Raw genomic sequence first — 18358 nt, 5'->3', positions numbered from 1 at the left:
TTAACATCTCTCTCCCAGCAGCGGCAGCGCAGCAGCGGAGCGATGGAGGAGCGCTGGGGCGCAGCGCCGGGTGCGGCGGTTCTTCTCTGTGCCCCGAGTAGCAGCAGACACGGCAGTGCGGCCGTCCCGGTGTGCCAGCCGGAGCGGTGGGACAGCGCTGCTCCCAGCAGTGTTTGCACTGGGATTAAGCCTCGCTTCTCCCACACCTGCGGAACGTCACAGCTGTCACGGATCTCCTAGCAAGGCTGGGGGCACTGGGTGGGATTATCGGCCCTTTCAGTGCAGCAGGCTCTTGCGCTACTGGGCTGGTTTACCTGAAGTAAGCAGGGGAGCAGGATCAGCCTAAGCAAATTCAGGGCTCCCTGGTAAATAAGGAACAAGAAATATGTTTAGGGGAGCTGGATGTGATAATCCTTTACCAACTGCTGCAGGGGAGAGAGCCCAGAGCACTGCATTCCCCCTCGGACAGCTGTTTCCATCCTCCTGAGCTGAGGCTGTGGGGGTTCGAAGTTACCCAGGGTACAGTCTGCCCGTACTGCTGTCCGGTGGCACCGTGGCTGTGTCCTTCAGCCACCTCCAGGCCAGGATTAGCTTTACCCTGCCGTTCTCCGCTCTTCCCCAGCCCTTCGGAGGGCGTCTGCTTTCTATGCAGCCCAGGGGGTCCTAGTTCAATCAAAGCCTCGATGTTTATTTAAAGTGCTGAATGGCAACAAACAGGGCCCAGTGTGCTGGGGCTGTAGACAGAGGACGAGCTCAGGGCCATTACCCCGACGGTGCTGCGGGGCTGTCAGCTCAAGCGCCAGGGTGCCCGGCAGCATCTGCACCACAAAGGAGATGAAATGGGGCAGCAGATGTAGAGCTAGGTTTGGCTAATGCGGTGAAAAGATGGCGTTTGGAGCTAAGCACGGAGAAGCAAAACTGAAAGCTTCCTTCTCTTTAACTCCCCCTCCTCTCCCCCCCAAAAAATCCCCTAGAAAAACTATGAAGATGCTTAGTATGAGACGCCGGATGCAATGTCCAGGGTACCGGTGTAAGTCTAGATTTGCGCCCATGGGAGTGGAAGGGGATTTTTCTCCTCCTGGTTTGAACTCTGGGACTCTGCAGGATGTCCCCGCACCCGTCCCAGGCATGCAGCTGCGAATGAAGCGCTGGGCTCGGGCTGCTCTGTGCCAGGCGGGCAGCGCCCGCGGAAGGAGCTCTCCCCCCGCGATGCCAGCGGTTCCGCTGCTGTGCAGAGCCCCGGGTGGGGGGGGGGGGGGGCCGGGAGGAACTCTGCCTGGGGGGGCACCGCGGGGCTGACGGAGCGCAGAGAGGAGCCCTCGTTCTTTTTGGTCCCTTTCCAAGCATTTTTTGAGCGGAGGAAGGATGTAATAACATGCCACGGGCAATAAATCATAGGCTGGCTACTCCCCCCGCCTCCCCTCCCCCGGCCCCTCTATAGACGAAGGGGAGGAGGGGACTCCGGCAGAGCGCTGCTGCCGCCGGGACGAGCTGAGCCGCTCCGAGCCTACTCGCCTGCCCCGTCGCCAGCATGGACCTCCGCGCCCTGGCTCTGCTCGCCTTTGCCCTGGCGGTCATCTCCCTGTCTGAGGGTAAGTCAGCCGCCTCCTGCCCGCCGTGCTGGGACTGTGCGGGGCGGCCCGGGGTTGGGAGTTGGGAGTGGGTGCACTGCTGTCTCGGGCTGCTCGCTGCGGGCTGCTCCGTGCTTCTCTCCCGGCCCACGGGCGGCTTGGGGAAGCTTGCAGAGGCGCTCGGGGCACAGGGAGGTTGTTTTTTCTTTCTTCCTCCTCCTTCTTCTTCTTCGTGGTTTTTTTTTTTTTTTTTTTTTTTTTTTTTTTTTTTTTTTAAACATATGCATTTTTATTTCTATAAAGGAAAAAAAAAAGTTACAGAAATGAGAAACAGGCGGCTGCTCGCTTCCTCTCCAGTCTTCTTTCGTAGCTGCATCTTGCCTCGATCGGAGCCAAAGTGGGGCAGGACTCCCAGCTCCGGAGGTTTCGGGCAGGGGCTACCCTGGGTATCCCAGGCCGGCGGCGATATTTGTCGGTGGGACAGTGGCACAGCGCTGCCTGTCCACGCGTGTTGCCCGGACCCAGCCGCGGCAGCTGCTTCCTCGCCCGGCTCCAACAGCCCCTACCCGGCTGCAAGCTGCCACCTTTTGTCCTCTCATCGAGACCCGCCGGCTCGGTAACGCCTTTCCCATTCGGGGACCGAAACTTGGGTGTTCCCTTGTCGGGGCAGGGAAAGATGCCCCTTTGTGTAACCGGCGCGAGTTAATTGCTCCTGATGATCTTAATAACGCGGTGCCGAAGGCGAAGCTCGTTCTCGAGCCGGCGCCGCACCGCTGCGGGGTTTTGTGGCACGATGAGGTGAAATAGTAGGGTGGCTGCTGGAGCGGGGAAATGGCTCAAAAGCTGCCAGAGAAGAGCTGGGGAAGGGGAGAGACCGCAGAACTTGCAGAGTTTTCGTATGTCCTGTGGTGCTCTCAGCCCTGCTGCAGAGTTGCAGGGCTGCCTTGTCCTGCATGGCAGGTGAGCTCTCAGCAATTCTCAGCCACTCTGGTGAAGTCGTTTCTGCCTACCGTAGCCTTACTCCTTAGAGATATGGAGCTGTTCTAGTCTTAAGAAGTTGCCAGCCCTCTCCTGACGCTGACAAACACAGCCTTGGATGAGCAGCAATAAAATGATGCTGCCATCAAAGTGCCCACAGCAACACTCCTGTAAGGGAGTTCTACAGCATCTGCTCTATAGGGGATTTCTGTGAGCGTGTTGTCACTAGCAAGGATTTGTCCAGAGGTGGCTGTTCAGAGCTAGCAGAACTTTCAGTTGGAAGACAATCTAGAAATTCTTCTACTCTAGTCCAAAGAGCTGTTTTCTTTGTGTGTAAGGAAATGAGGCTGACGGGATGGCAGTGAGATGGCTGGATAGGGTCTGGCTCTGCTGTAACTTCTGACTATTTCAATCAAATATGCCAAAGTTCTCAAAAGCTTCCCTACAGAGTTAGTTCCATGCAAACTGGTGTCTTCATGTAACAGTACCTTAATAGGTTGTACAGGAGGGCAGCCTAAGCTTGTGTTCAGCGTCTGTTACACATAGAAGACCCCCAGAGCTTTTGTTCCTGCAGTGCTATTTCAGAGAACAACTAGCTCAATCAGTTCTATGTGTGGAACAATTGGATTCAAATTTTGAAAAGTGGTAAGTAAGATGTATGTGTCAGCCTCGAGGTAGGAGCCTGGCTATGCTTCCTGCCGCCTGCTTCAGGACAACAGGGTCCTCGTGCTGAGGGATGCCTCATGCACCAGGTGTCCCAGCAGGAGCCTGGCTGGGCTGAGAGCTGGAGCACTGGGCAGGAGGTGTCAGCTCACTGAGAATGGTACTCAGTGTCCGTGCTGCCGAACCTGTGACTTACTGACCAGTTAATGATAGTTGGAATTTCCTTCTGATTTCGAGTGAGTGCGATGGGATTGAAAGTCCCTCTCTGGCTCTCATAGAGGACAGGATTGCATTCTCCATCATAGGTCTGAACCATGTTGTTTAGGGTGAAGCCTATACTCACTTTGTTAGCAACTAGCTTGCAGAGGTACTTGTGCAGCTGTGCTGAGTTGCTGTATGGCTGCATGCAATATCAGCCTCCCTTTCCTTTACAAGCATGCTGATAACATAGCTATCAGGCACAGATCCTCATGCCTTTCTCCATTGCCAGCATCATTCAGCACAGCCCACGTTTGGGGGCTCACTCTGAAGCTCTCCTTCCATCCATGCATGACAACGGGACCTTCTCCTGTTTATTGACTCATGTTGGACAGACTGATTGCCATGAAACTGATGGAAAATATCCTCCGAATGCATGAACTTCTAGTCTGGACTCAGGAGTTAATCTGTAGGAGTTCCACCGATGAAGTTCTCTGTGTTTATCCTGATCCTGGCTCAGAAAAAAGGGTGCTTGGAAAAAAAAGCTTTTCCCTCCTGAGGACATGGCAATTTCACCCTGTTGTCTGTGGTTACACATGCACTGGCAACTGTGCAATGTGCATGCCCATCAGCTGCACTTAGAAGAGCTGTGTTTTTTCTCACCTTCGGCAGCTTAGGGATTCTCAGCCCCTTCCCACTCTTTATTTTCACTTCTGCCTTTAAGGCAGCAGGGCTCAGGTGCCCAGTGCTCCATGTGTCTAAACAGACTGGTGGGGCAGATTGCCTTGTGGGATCTGAAGCCCTATCAGATGCAGCTCTGACCAACAGCGGGAGCCAGAGCTGACGGCTCATGTCCTCCTCTATCAGTTTGACTCTTCACCGAGGCTGAAAACTGCTCCAACGGGATTAGAATTTTAGGCAGCTCAGTCTTGACTTTCAGATAGCACTAGTGTGTTTGTGTTTCATTGTGCGTGGTGCTTTGAAGCTTCCAGACTGAGCAAAGACCTAATTTCTGTGCACTTGGTTGCCAGTAATTGAGTTCTTCCACGGAGAAACCATCTAGTAGGACTGCATCAGATGCTGTGCAAAAGCCAGGCAGCTTTTCTCCATTCTGCGTGCGTATATATTGCTGACTTATAACCTAGGGAGTAAACTTAATTCTGTTCTTGTGGTGCTGGTTTTGAGGCACTCACACAGTCTGGTGGTCCCTGATCCCTGTATGGGGTGCACACCATTGAGAGCTGTCTCCTTGAGCTCTGTTCCTTTGACACAGGCTGGAGGGGGTCTACGGTACTCTAAATCTCTCCCTCAAACCCACTCAATCTCACATTCCCGGTTGCAGCCGCATCCATGTGCGAACGTCTCTGGCAGCAGTTGGGCTGCGGTGGAGAAAGGTCAGGCTCTGGGCCCTGGGAAAGGCGGAACCACTCGGGGCTTTTCTGCAGCCGCTAAGTCCCCGCTGAAAGCCGCACCTGAGCCCAGCCGGTTTGATCGGAGCCCTTTGGAATTCATCGCTTTCTTCTGGCTACCTTCTAATTTGGCCTCGGGTCAGAGTCGTTTGGCGAGAATAACACGGAGGACAAGTGCCCCCTCTTTCGGCCTTTATCTTGTCTAATTACCAGGAGCATCCCCGCACAATGCAGAGCTCCTTATTCTAATCTCTCCTTTTCTTATCTTCATTTTCTCTCCCTCTTCTTTTGTCTTTCCCAAATCCCACGCGCCAGGATTAAAGGGCCGGAGACTGGGGTGAAAGGACTGCGCAGCGAGCTGGGGGTAAATGCTCCTCTAGAGCCAGGGCTTTTCTCTTTGCTTTTTTTTTTTTTTTTTTTCTTCTCCCCACCTGCGCGTTCGGAGGGTTTTGCAGCCCTGCTCTGTGCATTCGTGAGCAGAGGGAGTAACGTGTCCTTTCTCTCCGTGTCCCGCAGAGAAGCCCGTCAGCCTGACTTACCGATGTCCCTGTCGATTCTTCGAGAGCAACGTGGCAAGGGCCAACATTAAACACCTCAAAATCCTCTCCACTCCCAACTGCTCACTTCAGATTGTGTAAGTTTCTTACTCTTTCCAGCTGGGTGTCAAAAGGGAGCACCACGTAGCTGGTTCCTGTTCTGTGTGCTGGCTGGTATTCTCCATTGCTGCAGTTAGGACTGTGTCACTTGCCCTGATTTCTAGTTCACCTCTTCTTTCCTTGTGTCAGATATGGCAGGACCATGTTTTACCCCTCACACAGGAGCCCACATGTTTCTAGTGAGAGTTTCTACCTCTGATCCATGTGGTCCCGTTCCTGCTTCAGTCATGGGCATGTGGGCAGGAACATCAGACAGGTTGCCCATTGCCTTCACATTTCAAGATAAAAACTTTACTGAGACCTGACTCTTCCAATAATTTGAATTTCCACAGGCAAAAAGAATTTCTAGATTTTCTGTAACCTTCCCCAGATGTACAGCCCCTAAACATGTGCTGGCCTGACCTAAGGGCACCCTTACCAGGCAGTGTCTGACTCCACTAAGTCATAGATCATAGCAGGACAGAAATGTCATGTTCCCAATGGAAAATAACCCGTTAATCTTTGCTGAAAAGGAAACACCAATCTTTCAGGAAGAGTGGGATCATTCTTTTTGGAGTGTTTTTTTTTTTGGGGGGGGGGAGGGGAAAGGAGGAGGGGGAACAGTGGAAGGGGAAGTTTTTTGGGTTGGCTTTTTCATGGACAGTTCCCTCTTCCAGTATGACAAAAATGAGCATTCATCTTAGGACAAGGAGGAATGGTTTTAAATTGAAACAGAGCAGCTTTAGATTAGATATTAGGAAGAAGTTTTTCATTCCAAGGGTGGTGACGCATTGGAACAGGTTGCCCAAGGAGGTTATGGATGCCCCATCCCTGGATGCATTCAAGGCCAGGCTGGATGTGACTCTGGGCAGCCTGGTCTGTAGTTGGTGACCCTGCCTGTGACAGGGGGGTTGAAACTAGATGATCATTGTGGTCATTTTCAGCCCAGACCATTCTATGATCTTTCTGTTGTAAAGGAGCCTTACCATCATCAGCTTCTTCTGACCTGTCTGAGAGGTTCTGTGCAACTACATGGACTCCCATTGCTGGTCCTGTGTGGATCCATGTTGAGCTCTTCCAGTTGCAATTTAAATGCTGTAGAAATCCATTCTTTGTCATCCAGAACATTTCCGCATTGAAAAAAACTGATGAGGTTTCATGATATTTCTCAGGGATATACAACCTTTTATTCATATGATATTTTTTCTTTTTTAAGCCATCTGGATGGATCATCCACATTTTTTAATTTGTGCTCCTGCCTTAGGATTTGGTGGAGGACAATCAGAAAAATGTAAACCTACTTGAGAAATAATTTTGTTTCAGAAAAATGGCAAAACCAGCTGTGACACTGATCTGTACCTATAAACAATTCTGGAGGCAAGCATCCAAAAGGAAAATAGTGTATGGATTTGTGTTCTGGGACTGTCAATAGATGCTATGAGGGTCCTAATGCAGAGGCTTTGTAGAGGATTTTGAATTTTTGAGAGTAGTTTCAAGAAGATAACAGACATTTAAGCTTGGATACAGTGTGTTTTTTTTCTCTTACTTATCACTAGGATCATAGTCATTAAACACTGTTAAAAGCTTGAAATAGAGAACCACTGACAATACATGTTCTTGCCCTGTACCTGGTCTGAATTTGTTTGCAGTGAGATTCGGTGGTACACACAACACATGGACCTGTAGGTCACCATCTTTGTTTTATTTAAATAAGTAAAGTACTTAAACCAAAAACTTACCTCCAAATGCCCCCAGAAGCTCAAGCTTAGGTCTTCACTGGAAGAGGAGTTGACAATCAAAACTGATTTCTTTTATTGCTAGTCAAGATGGTTTCTCAACTCAACTTCACTCTGAACTCAGCAGATCTGTTATATAGTGAAGGTGTGAGTGACTTCAAAGCTATTTTCAAGAACAGAGAGTGTAACTGAATTCATATGGTTTTAATGAAGGAGCTTGTATTTTTTTGCTCCAGTACATTTCCCTTTACGTTGAGGGGAATCATACCTGAAAAAAAGGCTAAGAGCTGTGTCTTCAGTTCCACAGGGAGTCAGCTTTCGAAATCCAGAAATCTGCTTTGTGAATGTCTACTTCTACAAAGTCAATCCTAATTCCCCTGCTTTTCAGCAGAAGCAAAAAGGCATGTTTAGCATTGATTTTAGTTAATTGCCTCATAAGCAGACATCAGAACATCTGCTGGAAGAACATTCCCTATAGACACCTAAGTCTACACTGTAACTGTACGAGGGGAGGGGGGCTGAAACAGATGCCTACAAAAACCGATGTCTTCATCCTTGGTCTTCATCTCTCTCTCTCTGCATGCAGTGGGGTTACGTGTACTTTTGGTTCTGTGCTCCTACAGCCAGCTTAATATTTCCCAGGCACTGCTAACATCAGCAAATCCATTTGCACTGTAGGTATCACTTCACTGGAAGTTCTCCAGCTTGGCACTGCTTTATGGGAAATATGAATTAGGTCCATTCATCACTTTATTGGCACAGGGCTTGCAAGGCTGGATCTTCAATGTGTTTATGTTACAACTGTGTTGTTGCATAACTTCAGACCGAGGAGCCTTTTTGACCTGTTACTTCTTACTCCACGTTTTTATATTCCGCAGGCTTCATTTTTATGAAGTAGGGAATATTTTGGCTTTCATCCAACAAAAGGCTTAAGCAAGTACTGAACTCACTCCTATGGGCATTTTGCTGAAATTGCTGTTCTTGGCACTTTTGCGTGGCAAGGCTGTTTGAGGGGAGGCTTCTGAGCAGCGGGCAGAGATGCTTTGGGATAACTGAATGCTTTGGGATAACTGAAACACTCTTCTGAGGTGCTGGGGGTCACGTCTGCAGATAGGGGTGAGGAGCTGTTTGTACTGCTTATGTGCAGGTAACCAAAACCCCCACAGCTGCCACAGGGAATTGGCTTCAGACAGGTTTCCAAAATTTGTCTCCTTTTCTGCAGCTTCTTAGCAGATTCAAATTAGTTAAGTGTGGCTTGGAAAGTGCAGCTCAGACATTCAGGAGAAACCCCTCAGGAAGTTTCTGCTTTTGTTTCTAATGCTGACTGAATGTACAAGGAGAAATTTGCCTCTGGTGTTTTGGTACTTCCAATTATCTTCCTGCCTACAACCTGCTGGTTCAGTCTTGAATAAAAGAAAAAGTGAAGGAGTGATCAGACCTTTTCAGGACATCCAAGATTTATGGCTTGGTATCCGTTTCCAAAGCATGCAAAAATTCAATTGGGGTTGAGTCGGAAAGCTGTTCTTAATTAATTTTGTGCAGAAGTGACCTGTATTTACCACGCTGTTATTTTGAATTAAATTTAGCTGTTCCCAGCCCTCAGTTTGTAGCTGTCCAGATAGGAATTAGATTCATGCTCTGCATCTCTCCCCCCCTCCCCCCCTCCACAGCATGCATCCCAGCACAGACCACAGGAATCAGCACAGGGGAGGCGAACTGTACCAGTGCTCCAAAGTCAGAGATATTTATGGAGGTGTCTGGAGGATCACAGGGATATCCCAGCCTCTTCCTGGGGTACCTCAGAGCAGCAATGATGCCCAAGGACAACAGCTTAACTGTAATGCAGTTGCAAATGTATGAGTGGAGTAAGGTGTATGGGTGTGTGCGGGCTGAGGGGTGTCATGCATGGGACTCACTCTGACTTCTCTCCTTTGGCAGTGCAAGGCTCAAGAGCAACAGCAAGCAAGTGTGCATTGATCCCAAGCTAAAGTGGATCCAGGAATATCTGGAAAAAGCTTTAAACAAGTAAGGCAAGAGACAAATGGACTTAACAGCTAACGCATCCTGAGTTATTCGAGGGTAGAACGTTAAGGGCTGGCTTTAACCATGTGGACAAAGTATTTGTGAAATCACATATTGTTTTGAAGATGGGTTTGGAGTTGGACTAGTCTGTATTAAAACAACAGCTTCTAGCATATCCTAAATGTTAAACCAAGAATTTTGCCAGGATATCAGGCAAAATCTGTCCTGAAGTATCTGTGCTGGGGTCCCCAACTCATCCTCTTTTATAAAGAGCCGTTCTCCCAAGGAAAAAATACTTCCTTTACAATCCCTCTTCTCCAAGCAAAAGTACAATTACTTCAGAATCTATATTGTTACAGTTTCTTTGGAGCCCCTTCTCCATGTCACACTGGGGGTCTGCTTGCACAGGCGGATGAGGCTAAGCGTGTCTTGGCAGTAAAAATTTTTTCTCCACTGGCCAGTGCAGAGTGCTAATAATATCAGCCAAGGCAAGATGTTCTGCCATGAATAAGGCTCTCCCACAAGGCCAGGGGAAAACCATACTTGGCAAATCCAGACTCTTTTAATTCATTTTTATTCCCCTTGCAAGTGGCTGGTCATATCTATCCTGAGGAGGACCCAGCCTATCTCAGTCATATTTTACGGTGAGCAAGAGCAGCACAGAGAATATTTCTGTGCTGAGATGCAGGGGTGGACTCCAGCTTTGTTGGAGTGGAAGATGAAACAAGTGATGGGCCTGAGCCCCGGGCTGTGGTTTGTCCTGCAGCAGCATTCTGGCCAGCAAGCCCACCTGTGCACTCAGAGTCCCTCCCACCACCTCCACCACATTGCCTCTCCTCCGTAACCATGCCATAACCATGCTGAACCTTGTTGCCACTGCCTCTGCAGGTAAAGGCAGGGTTGGAATCAAGTCACTGGCAAAAGCAGTGCATCCTTGGAGAAAGATGGGGATGGGTATGGCCTCAGAGAAGGTTGGAGGCCATATAGGTAGCTGAATGCCCTCTGCTGTCTCAAGGAAAAAAAAAAATGCTTTTTCCTCTGTGGTTTTACAGCACGCAGGGGGGAAAGTGGTACCAGAAGTAATGTAATTTTTCCATCTGGTGTTTCTGGGACCGTAATAGGGCCAAGAGTTGAGGAGTGGAGGGAGGGAAACCAGCTAACAGACTGTGATTCCAACCCTGCCAGCTCTCCCCATCTCATCTGATGCTCAGTGCCTTCTTTGCTGCCAGCATTCAGCCCTCTTGTCCTTGGGCAAATTCTCTGCAGAGGTAATCCAAGTTAATGCTGCCAGGATGGCTTTGGGTTTAGGCACAGCTGAAGCCAAGAGCAGGATGTGGCCCATGCTGACTATCACAGGGGCTTCGGCTATTCTTCCCAACCTGGGAAAATCCTCAAGCCCTTGGCTAAGTTTCTGTTTGCTGTCAGCCCCAGTGAAGCCCTTTGTGCTGTTCATAAGATGTGAAACTTAGGAGGCACTAAGAAATTTGCAGGGTTGTCTAGATGTGACGATAAGTCCACATCTTGCCTGCCTGCCTGAGGGAAACAATTTGGTTGGAGCACCTTCTGCTCTCATTTCCGCTGGTGAAGATCTGGGGCCAGCTCTACTGAAACCAGTGAGCCTGCACCTGTTCTCCACGTGCAGGGTTTCACTTACTTAGCTGTTATCCAGAAGCAACTCTGCTAATTTATGTGGGTTTCATCCTAATTCACATTGAGTAACAGAAGAGAATTTGGTCCCAATTCACTAAATAAGATGACAGAAAGCATACATCTCCATCATCTAATCCTGGTCATCATGGCATTATTTTCATTTTCCAACTATTAATGCTAGCACCAGTAGCATTTTCACGCTCCATAGACAGTCAAGACACTGTCTATAGTGTTTTCACAAGGCATGTTTTTGATATATTTTAGTGCACAGCTTTGACTTCTTCAATGAAATGTATTTGGAATATATTTATAGCACATCAAGCAATTCATATATTTGAATTGGAGCCATATGAGTGTTGGTAGTTTAAAACACCGATATCCTTCTGAACTACTAACAGCTTGTAAAATAAATCTATATAGATCTATAAATGTTAATGTAGCTATCAGTTTCAATCAGCCATATATTATATTTTTTCACTTGTACTGAAACTGTATGAAATGTGACATTACCCTATATGCACTAGCAATAAAATGGCTAATTGTTTCATGTTATGAAAACCCAATTGTACATGGGAATTTATTTTTCTGGAATAAAATTAATACTTTTTGTAGAAAGGGCTCTTGTAATTGATTAAGTAAAATCCAAACTGTCAAGACATCTTAATCTATACCAATGTTTCAATACAAGAGTATCTTCTGTGTTATAATCTGCAGCTAAAGGCAAGAACAAGTTCATGGAGCATAGCAGTCTAATTCAGGTCATTGTGAGAGCAGAGATGATTTTTAGTAGGGAATTATTTTGCTCATTAATCCTGCTTAGCCTTTATTACTGCTTTTTATTCATCACATCTCCATGTAATATACACACTTATGAGACATCAGTAAAATGCATTCAAGCTGTCAGGAATCCAAATTCCTCAAATGGCTTTAAAAATCATTGTGCAACTGCTGTGGCCAACATCATTCAACACTCATCCATTTTATAGACATGGGGCAAATCAGTCCTTTCTTGAAATAGCTAACAAATCCTTTATCACTTCTAGACAATCCCAGTCCTCATTTACAGTCCCTCCTTGACTGCCTTTTCCTTCTCCCTTTGCAAGGATTTGCAAAATCAGGCCCTTGTAGAGTTAACAGAGCCCAAAATAAAGAAACCAGAGAACAATGCTGGCTCCTAAACTGTCACGTTGACATAGTCCCAGCCCAAAACCTCCCCTCAGCCTGAGATGTTGTAGTGCATTAAGCTCAGCTGTTACTGCTGGCACAGATGCTCTCACAGATGAGTGCTGATGGATCTGGAGAAGATAATAAAATCAAATAGGAAAAGCCTTTCCCCCAGCTCTCTGGGAGAAAGGAAACTCCTAAATTCTAGTGACTGGCTGTGATGGGAGCTGAGCCCTTCTGCTGCCTTCCACCAAACCACTTGTAAATTCAGGTGTGGCTGCTCTTCCTAGTTCCTGGTCTAATTTGTAAGTATCAGCTTGAGTACAAGACACCAAACCATCAGCCTGGTGCATGTGCAGAGTGTCTGCCCTGCACAGTGGGGACAATATAGGGAAGTGTCTTCACAGCCTCACTTTAAGGCATTGAATGCCTATAAATCATGTAGAGAAAAGCCACTGTTTAACGTGGATGTCAGTGGGAATGGTGGGTGGGAAGCCAGAAATCCAGTCCCCTCCACTTCCATTCTACCTCAGCAGGTACCATGTGGATAGGGGGAGTGGGCATGTGAAGGGGGTTGTTATCTTCATTTGCACCCTGCCAGCATGTGGAGGGGCCGTAGGATAAATGTGAGCAAGGCCTTTGTATGTGGATAATTTATGGCAGTCTCTTTGTATTTTTCTTTTAATTTAGACCACGTCATCGCACTCATAAAAAAAAGCAACAGAAGAAACGGGGCCCACTCTGCCCTTCCCGTGCAACACCACTAAAGTCTCCAGGGAGAAAGAATGGTAGGAGGCATTAGTTTCTGAGCTGGGATACCCCAGGTTCAAGTCCCTGCTCTTACACAGACCATCCTATGTGACACTGGACAAACAGCCCGCCCTGGCCTTTTATTTTTCTCTGCTGTTTGTTGCAGATAACAACCATACTCTCCCTGCAAAGTGGTACTATACAGATTAAACTCATAAAGCACTGGAAAAATTCAGCCACAACAGAGATGGGGGGTAAATGGGACAGAGCTTTTGAACCCCAATGTAAAGCTGTAGTGGCTGTTGGGATGTTAGTTTTATTACACCATGGTGGAGGTTTGGCCAAATTATTTCACTCTCAAAGTGGTCATGCCTTAATGTCAATGAAAAAATTCATTTTAGCTGGTCTTATCCTCCAGTACCAAACTGGTAGAGTTAAGCTATAAGTAACAGCTGTGAATTTGTCACTGGTGTTTTTCAATGACAAATTCAGCACAAGGCCTGAAATATTGCACTGGTGATGGGATAAGACTTCTTCTATGGGAAATTTTAAGTTCTGGAGCTTGGTATTATATATGCCAACTCTCTGGATGTTCCTAGTTGTGGCCCATCAGAATGGTGTGTCCTGCCTTTCTTCAAAAAGAGGTGGTGTTACTGGTGTGGGAAACTGGAAAGGATATCTTCAAAGAGGAAAATTTTACTCATGGTTTTTATGCCTGAATGAATTTTCTGAGGCTACCTTCACCAAGAGTAGTCACATCCATCTCTGGCTGTGGTCACACAGTCTTATTTGCCCAGCAGGCATTGGAAAGGCTCTTCGTCCTGAGTCTGCTGGCTAGATGAAACAGGCAGAGGCATCAGGGTTTTTTGAATCCCTGATGTTTACCCTCTGACACATGTAGCTCAGCCTTAGTGAGCTCTTCTAGATTGTAAAAGGTTGATCAGTCTGGAGCAGAATAGGGATCAGATAAAACCTGGAGGTTGGTAGCACTGCCTGGCTCCTTGTTTTGACTGAACCCTCCCCATATCCATGGCACATTCACACTGTACTGTGGTTCCTAACCCAATGCTCTTCTTGGGTACTACTGGTACCCAAGAATCTTGGGTAACAGCCAGTTTTGGGTGAGTTTCAATTCCTTTGCCTCCTGTCCTATGTTTCCTACCTCTGCATATACACCTCACACATCTCCCATGCAGCCTATGGCTGCTCTCTGTCCCTGGGACCCCCTTCACTGGCAAGTGGTCACCATACGGTGTGGCATGCTGCCCACCCACTCACAGCTCTGAGGTCACAGAGCATGGAGGTCATGGAGATGGTTTCAGGGCTGAACAACACACTTGGAGCCTCTGCTCTCCATCCTCCCCGTCATGGGAGCTGAATACCAACAAGAGCAGAGAGTGGGCTGCCTTCTTTGTCCCTTCACACAGAGACCTGGCACTCCTGCAGGCCCCTGGATGGGGATGCAGTGCAGGTTCTCAGCAGAGCTGTGGGTTGGAGGAAGGAGTGGAAGCATTTGTAGTGTCACTTGCTCCGCTACAGGGGCTACTCACGTATGATTAATCCCTCCTTTCCCTGCTATTTTTTTTACTGAGTCTCTTTGCTCGCTAATTATTTGCCCTGGCTTTCAAGTCCAGAATGAGCTTTCTAGCCAGCCTTCCTCCTGTATGAGCTCTGAACACCTTACTAACTGTGATGAGCACAACCTGCCCAAAATGATTCCCAGTGCTGGGCTTGCCTTGCTGGCCCCCAGTAGATCCTTGTGGAGAACTTCCCCCAAACTGTTTGGTACATACTTATTAGAGGGACTGGAAAATAAATGCCTTTGTGTTAGTCCAGATGCTGATTTGCTGTTTGACTAGGCCTAATGTCAAAACTTTTGCAAGTGAATAAACCTTAATAGTGTTTCACTCTGTTCTTCATCAACAGGAGGTTCAAGATGTAAGAGGCAAGCATTGTAAGCCGTCTACAGGATTTCTTACTGTAGGACCCAGAAAGCAGATAACCAATATTAGGGAAGGAATACATTTCACTGTTATCATACAGCACAAAAGCAACGCTTCATGCATTTCCAAAGGTGTTTTTTTGGTTTTTTTTTGGTCTTTTTTTTTTTTTTGCACAAATTGGCTTGCTTTCACAGTGCTATTATTATGTAGTAAGATGTATTTGATTTTGAGAAAAATATGTTTTTTATACAGGTTGGTTGATTACTTAGCACTGAGGGCAGATATGAATTTAAACTAACCCTATGTTATTATATAATATTTTATTTCCTTTGCTATGTAGAGGTCCTGCTTTATTTAACTTTTCTTTGGTTCATGCAAGTCTCCTGGAGATTTAAACCTAGAAGGACATGAACTGTATAGTGCAATGATGTTATGTAAGTAAAAGAAGAGTTCCTTGCCCCAAAAGTCATTAAGGCCAAGAATACAGGAAGGCTAAAAAGCATCAGACATCAGTGAAAGCGACCAACATTATCACGGGCAGTGACTATACATATTTTGGCTGAGGGATTAAGTTCAGGGCTTCAGGGCTAAAGCCATTCTCTGTAGATTAGAGATCTTGGCGACAGCTGTGAGCTACTGAGACAATGCTCATGTGGTACTGAAAGGTGCCAATAGTTTGTAGAAGCCAAGTGTTAGGAGGTTAGGAGTCAAGAGTGTGTTAGAAGCTACAACACTGATCTGATGTCACTTGGCATTTCCTATGTTCCTGTCTCTGATGACAAATTTTAGCACAAAAAGGAACGGATTATTAAAGATCTAGCAGCATAATCATGTTGCAAATCGCTGGAGGAGTCAGAGGTGCTGTCACGCAACAGGTGTCTGTTCCCACCCATCTGCAGAAGGTGACTTCAGCTCTCTGGACTGGCCTTGTGGTGAAGCAGGTGGAAGAGCATTAATGTAACTCCTCACTAAGTGCTGTACTCTGTTACTGAACAGTCACACCTATCTGAGGGCAGCAGCACCTTTGATTGTTCTGGGTAGATCCAAAAGAGGACGTCTGGCCATGTCTTTGGAGAAAACAGATGACTGGGGCAAGAGAGGAAATTTTGCTCAGTTTGTGCACTTCTTGAGTGTGGAGATGAAGGCCAACACTCACTGTTCACCAGTGGTCACAGTTTCCTAGTGAACGGCACAGCCTCTGGAATTTCCTTTGCGAAGCACACCTGAGGACACTTCTTGCACCAATTCCTTCACTCAGCCAGAAACTTCCTTCTCCTGGTTCTTACCTGTGTAAACAAGTATCTTTGCTAAATAGCATATGGAAAAAATGCCTAAAATACTATGATAATTATGTTATGCCGCACATAGAGATCCAGGGAGGAAGCACATTAGTGCAGCACAATACTTGTGTTTATATATATCTGTGTGTCTATTGTAAACAAAAATGTCATAACATTGTAAGTTGGGGTTTTTTTTGGAGCTGGTTGCTTCAAAAGGAATCTTCCTTCTTATCTACAGCCTGTGTCAGGAACACTGAAAGGACCATTTTGGTAAGCATGCCTTTCCATGGCCGGCAACTTTAAGGCCAAAAAGGCATTTTAGCTAGCTGGGGCTACCTTAGTGCCATGTGGATTCAGGTAAAAATCTTCTAAGTCCTTTCCTCTCTGCAAAAAGGTGCTATAACAGAGAGTGCTTTGGCCGGGACTACATCACCTCATTTACTTTAAATGAAAGTATTTTGAAGTAGAAACCAACTGCTGTGCCTAAAATGTGTGTGTGTGTGTAATTTTGACATTCCTTCTATTGATGCCATCACCAAGCTGATGCTTTGAGTATACTTTGTCTCTGTTTTGGAAGGTCTGTTACCACTGTACTTTATGAGAATTGGGCTGTTGATTTCAATATGAATAGGATCAGAACCCTGTTGTCAGAGTAAAGACAGGAAGAACTTATATAAGAAAATAAGTTTTTTGTATCCTCCCTGGACTGTGCTGTATATCATAGGTCTACCTCTTGTCCCTGCACATGCATCTGCAGTAGCAAGTGGCTTTCTGGGAGGCTGATGCTTGGGTTGTCAAAGCTAAGAATGATTTTGAGGAAAGTGTAGAAGAATCTTCGTTCTTACACAGACATGAACCTTGTCCTTTTCCCCCATGAAGATGCATCCTAACATGTGCTTCCCAACTAAGGGCAGCTTAATGCCTGATCTATTTCCTTTGGAATCAGACCAGAGGTAAATAATCCTCTTCGTTTTGATTCAACAGCATCCCTTGTTAACAAGGATAGGGTCATGAAGGTTTTGTTTCTAGAAGAAACATTGGCTTTCCAGTGACTAGATGTGGCTGGACAACCTTGGAGCACTCTGCTGCAGTCCCAGTTCACACATCAGAGCCTAGACAAATACAGAAATTGGCACAAACATTGAGATGGGCAGTGCTGGAACACCTTAGCCATAATGTAGGAAATTGGGGTCACCTGATGACCTTTTTGTATAGGAGCATACTTGTGGGCATTGCAGGAGCAGTCTGTGCTACAGAAAAGGCATTCCTGGGAGAATTATGTGAGTAGGGAGAAAAGGGACTTCCCACAGGGGACTTACATGAGAACCTGATCAAAGCTTTGTCTTGCTTTAGTCCTAATGTCAAACTTGAGTGGGAAGCTTTGCTTTTAACCCGGTGTTATTTGCAAGAGAATCATTGTATAGGGAAGAGCAGCTCTGCCCTTCACACAAGGGACATCAATTACTGGGCTGCACCAAGCTTCCTTGCTACCCTGTGAGTTGTACTCTATTCCTCCTGTGCACACTTAGCAGGCCGAGAAGCTGCACTAACAGAAGCCCACTCAGGGAGAGCACTAGATTTCCCTTTCTTGTTAACAAGGATAGGGTCATGAACAGCCTTTAACTGTTGACCAAAAATTGAATCAGGGACCAAATTGGGAGATGGGAGTGATGTAGGGACCACACGTGAAGGAAAGAAGGAAAAGGGGTAAAACTGAACTAGTGCCAAAAAAGCAGCTTCCATAAGTGTGGAATGGTCTTGTCATGTGTGGTATTTTCAAAGTGCAGCTGTCAAATCTTAAGGTGTTTTCTTGTTTGTTTGTGGGTTTTTTGTTTTTGTTTTTTTGAAAGAGAATAGATGGTATTTATTTCTGTGCCATTTTTTTAATTTATACTATCTTTACACTTGTATGTATGAATATCTTATCTGAATTCTGCCTGAGAAAGTATGAAGGATGACTTTTTGATATGTTTTTAATGATGTGTTTGAGCAAAGGTGACTGTTCATTGGTCTTTTGCAATGAAGGCTATGTTCCAGTCAAAATAGACACGTTTTGTTGAAACTGCAGTTCCTACAGAAGTTTCTGTTGATATTTTCCCTTTCTTAGAATCCAGAGAGTCGTCTTTTCTCTGGCAGTTTGTTTTGTTCGTGTGATGTATAGTAATCAAGGGCATCTGAGACCTCATTACCTAAAATCTTATATTTTTATTTGCCAACTTCCCATCAAGATGAGTCTTGCCTGCAAATATGAAATTCATAGAATTGTAGAATGCTTTAGGTTGGAAGGTACCTTTAGATCATCTAGTTTCAACCTTCCTTCTATAGGCAGAGACACCTCCCACTAGACCACGTTGCTCAA

At 46.4% G+C, this 18358-nt stretch overlaps 1 protein-coding gene across 1 annotated transcript; it reads left to right on the top strand.

Moving 5' to 3' along the window:
* Window positions 1-1432: 1432 nt before the first annotated feature.
* Window positions 1433-17636, top strand: CXCL12 (C-X-C motif chemokine ligand 12). Its single transcript, XM_031607655.2, has 5 exons — window positions 1433-1592; window positions 5336-5453; window positions 9129-9215; window positions 12717-12814; window positions 14703-17636. Exons 1-5 carry the CDS (start codon window positions 1532-1534, stop codon window positions 14732-14734), a joined length of 396 nt encoding a protein of 131 aa, XP_031463515.1. The 5' UTR covers window positions 1433-1531; the 3' UTR covers window positions 14735-17636.
* Window positions 17637-18358: the final 722 nt, after the last annotated feature.

The sequence above is a fragment of the Phasianus colchicus genome, chromosome 8, assembly GCF_987193195.1.
Source record: "Phasianus colchicus chromosome 8, bPhaCol1.hap1.1, whole genome shotgun sequence".
Classification (NCBI taxonomy): Eukaryota; Metazoa; Chordata; class Aves; order Galliformes; family Phasianidae; genus Phasianus; species Phasianus colchicus.
Note: the sequence above shows the minus strand (reverse complement) of the source record. Positions and strands in the feature narration are given on the sequence as shown.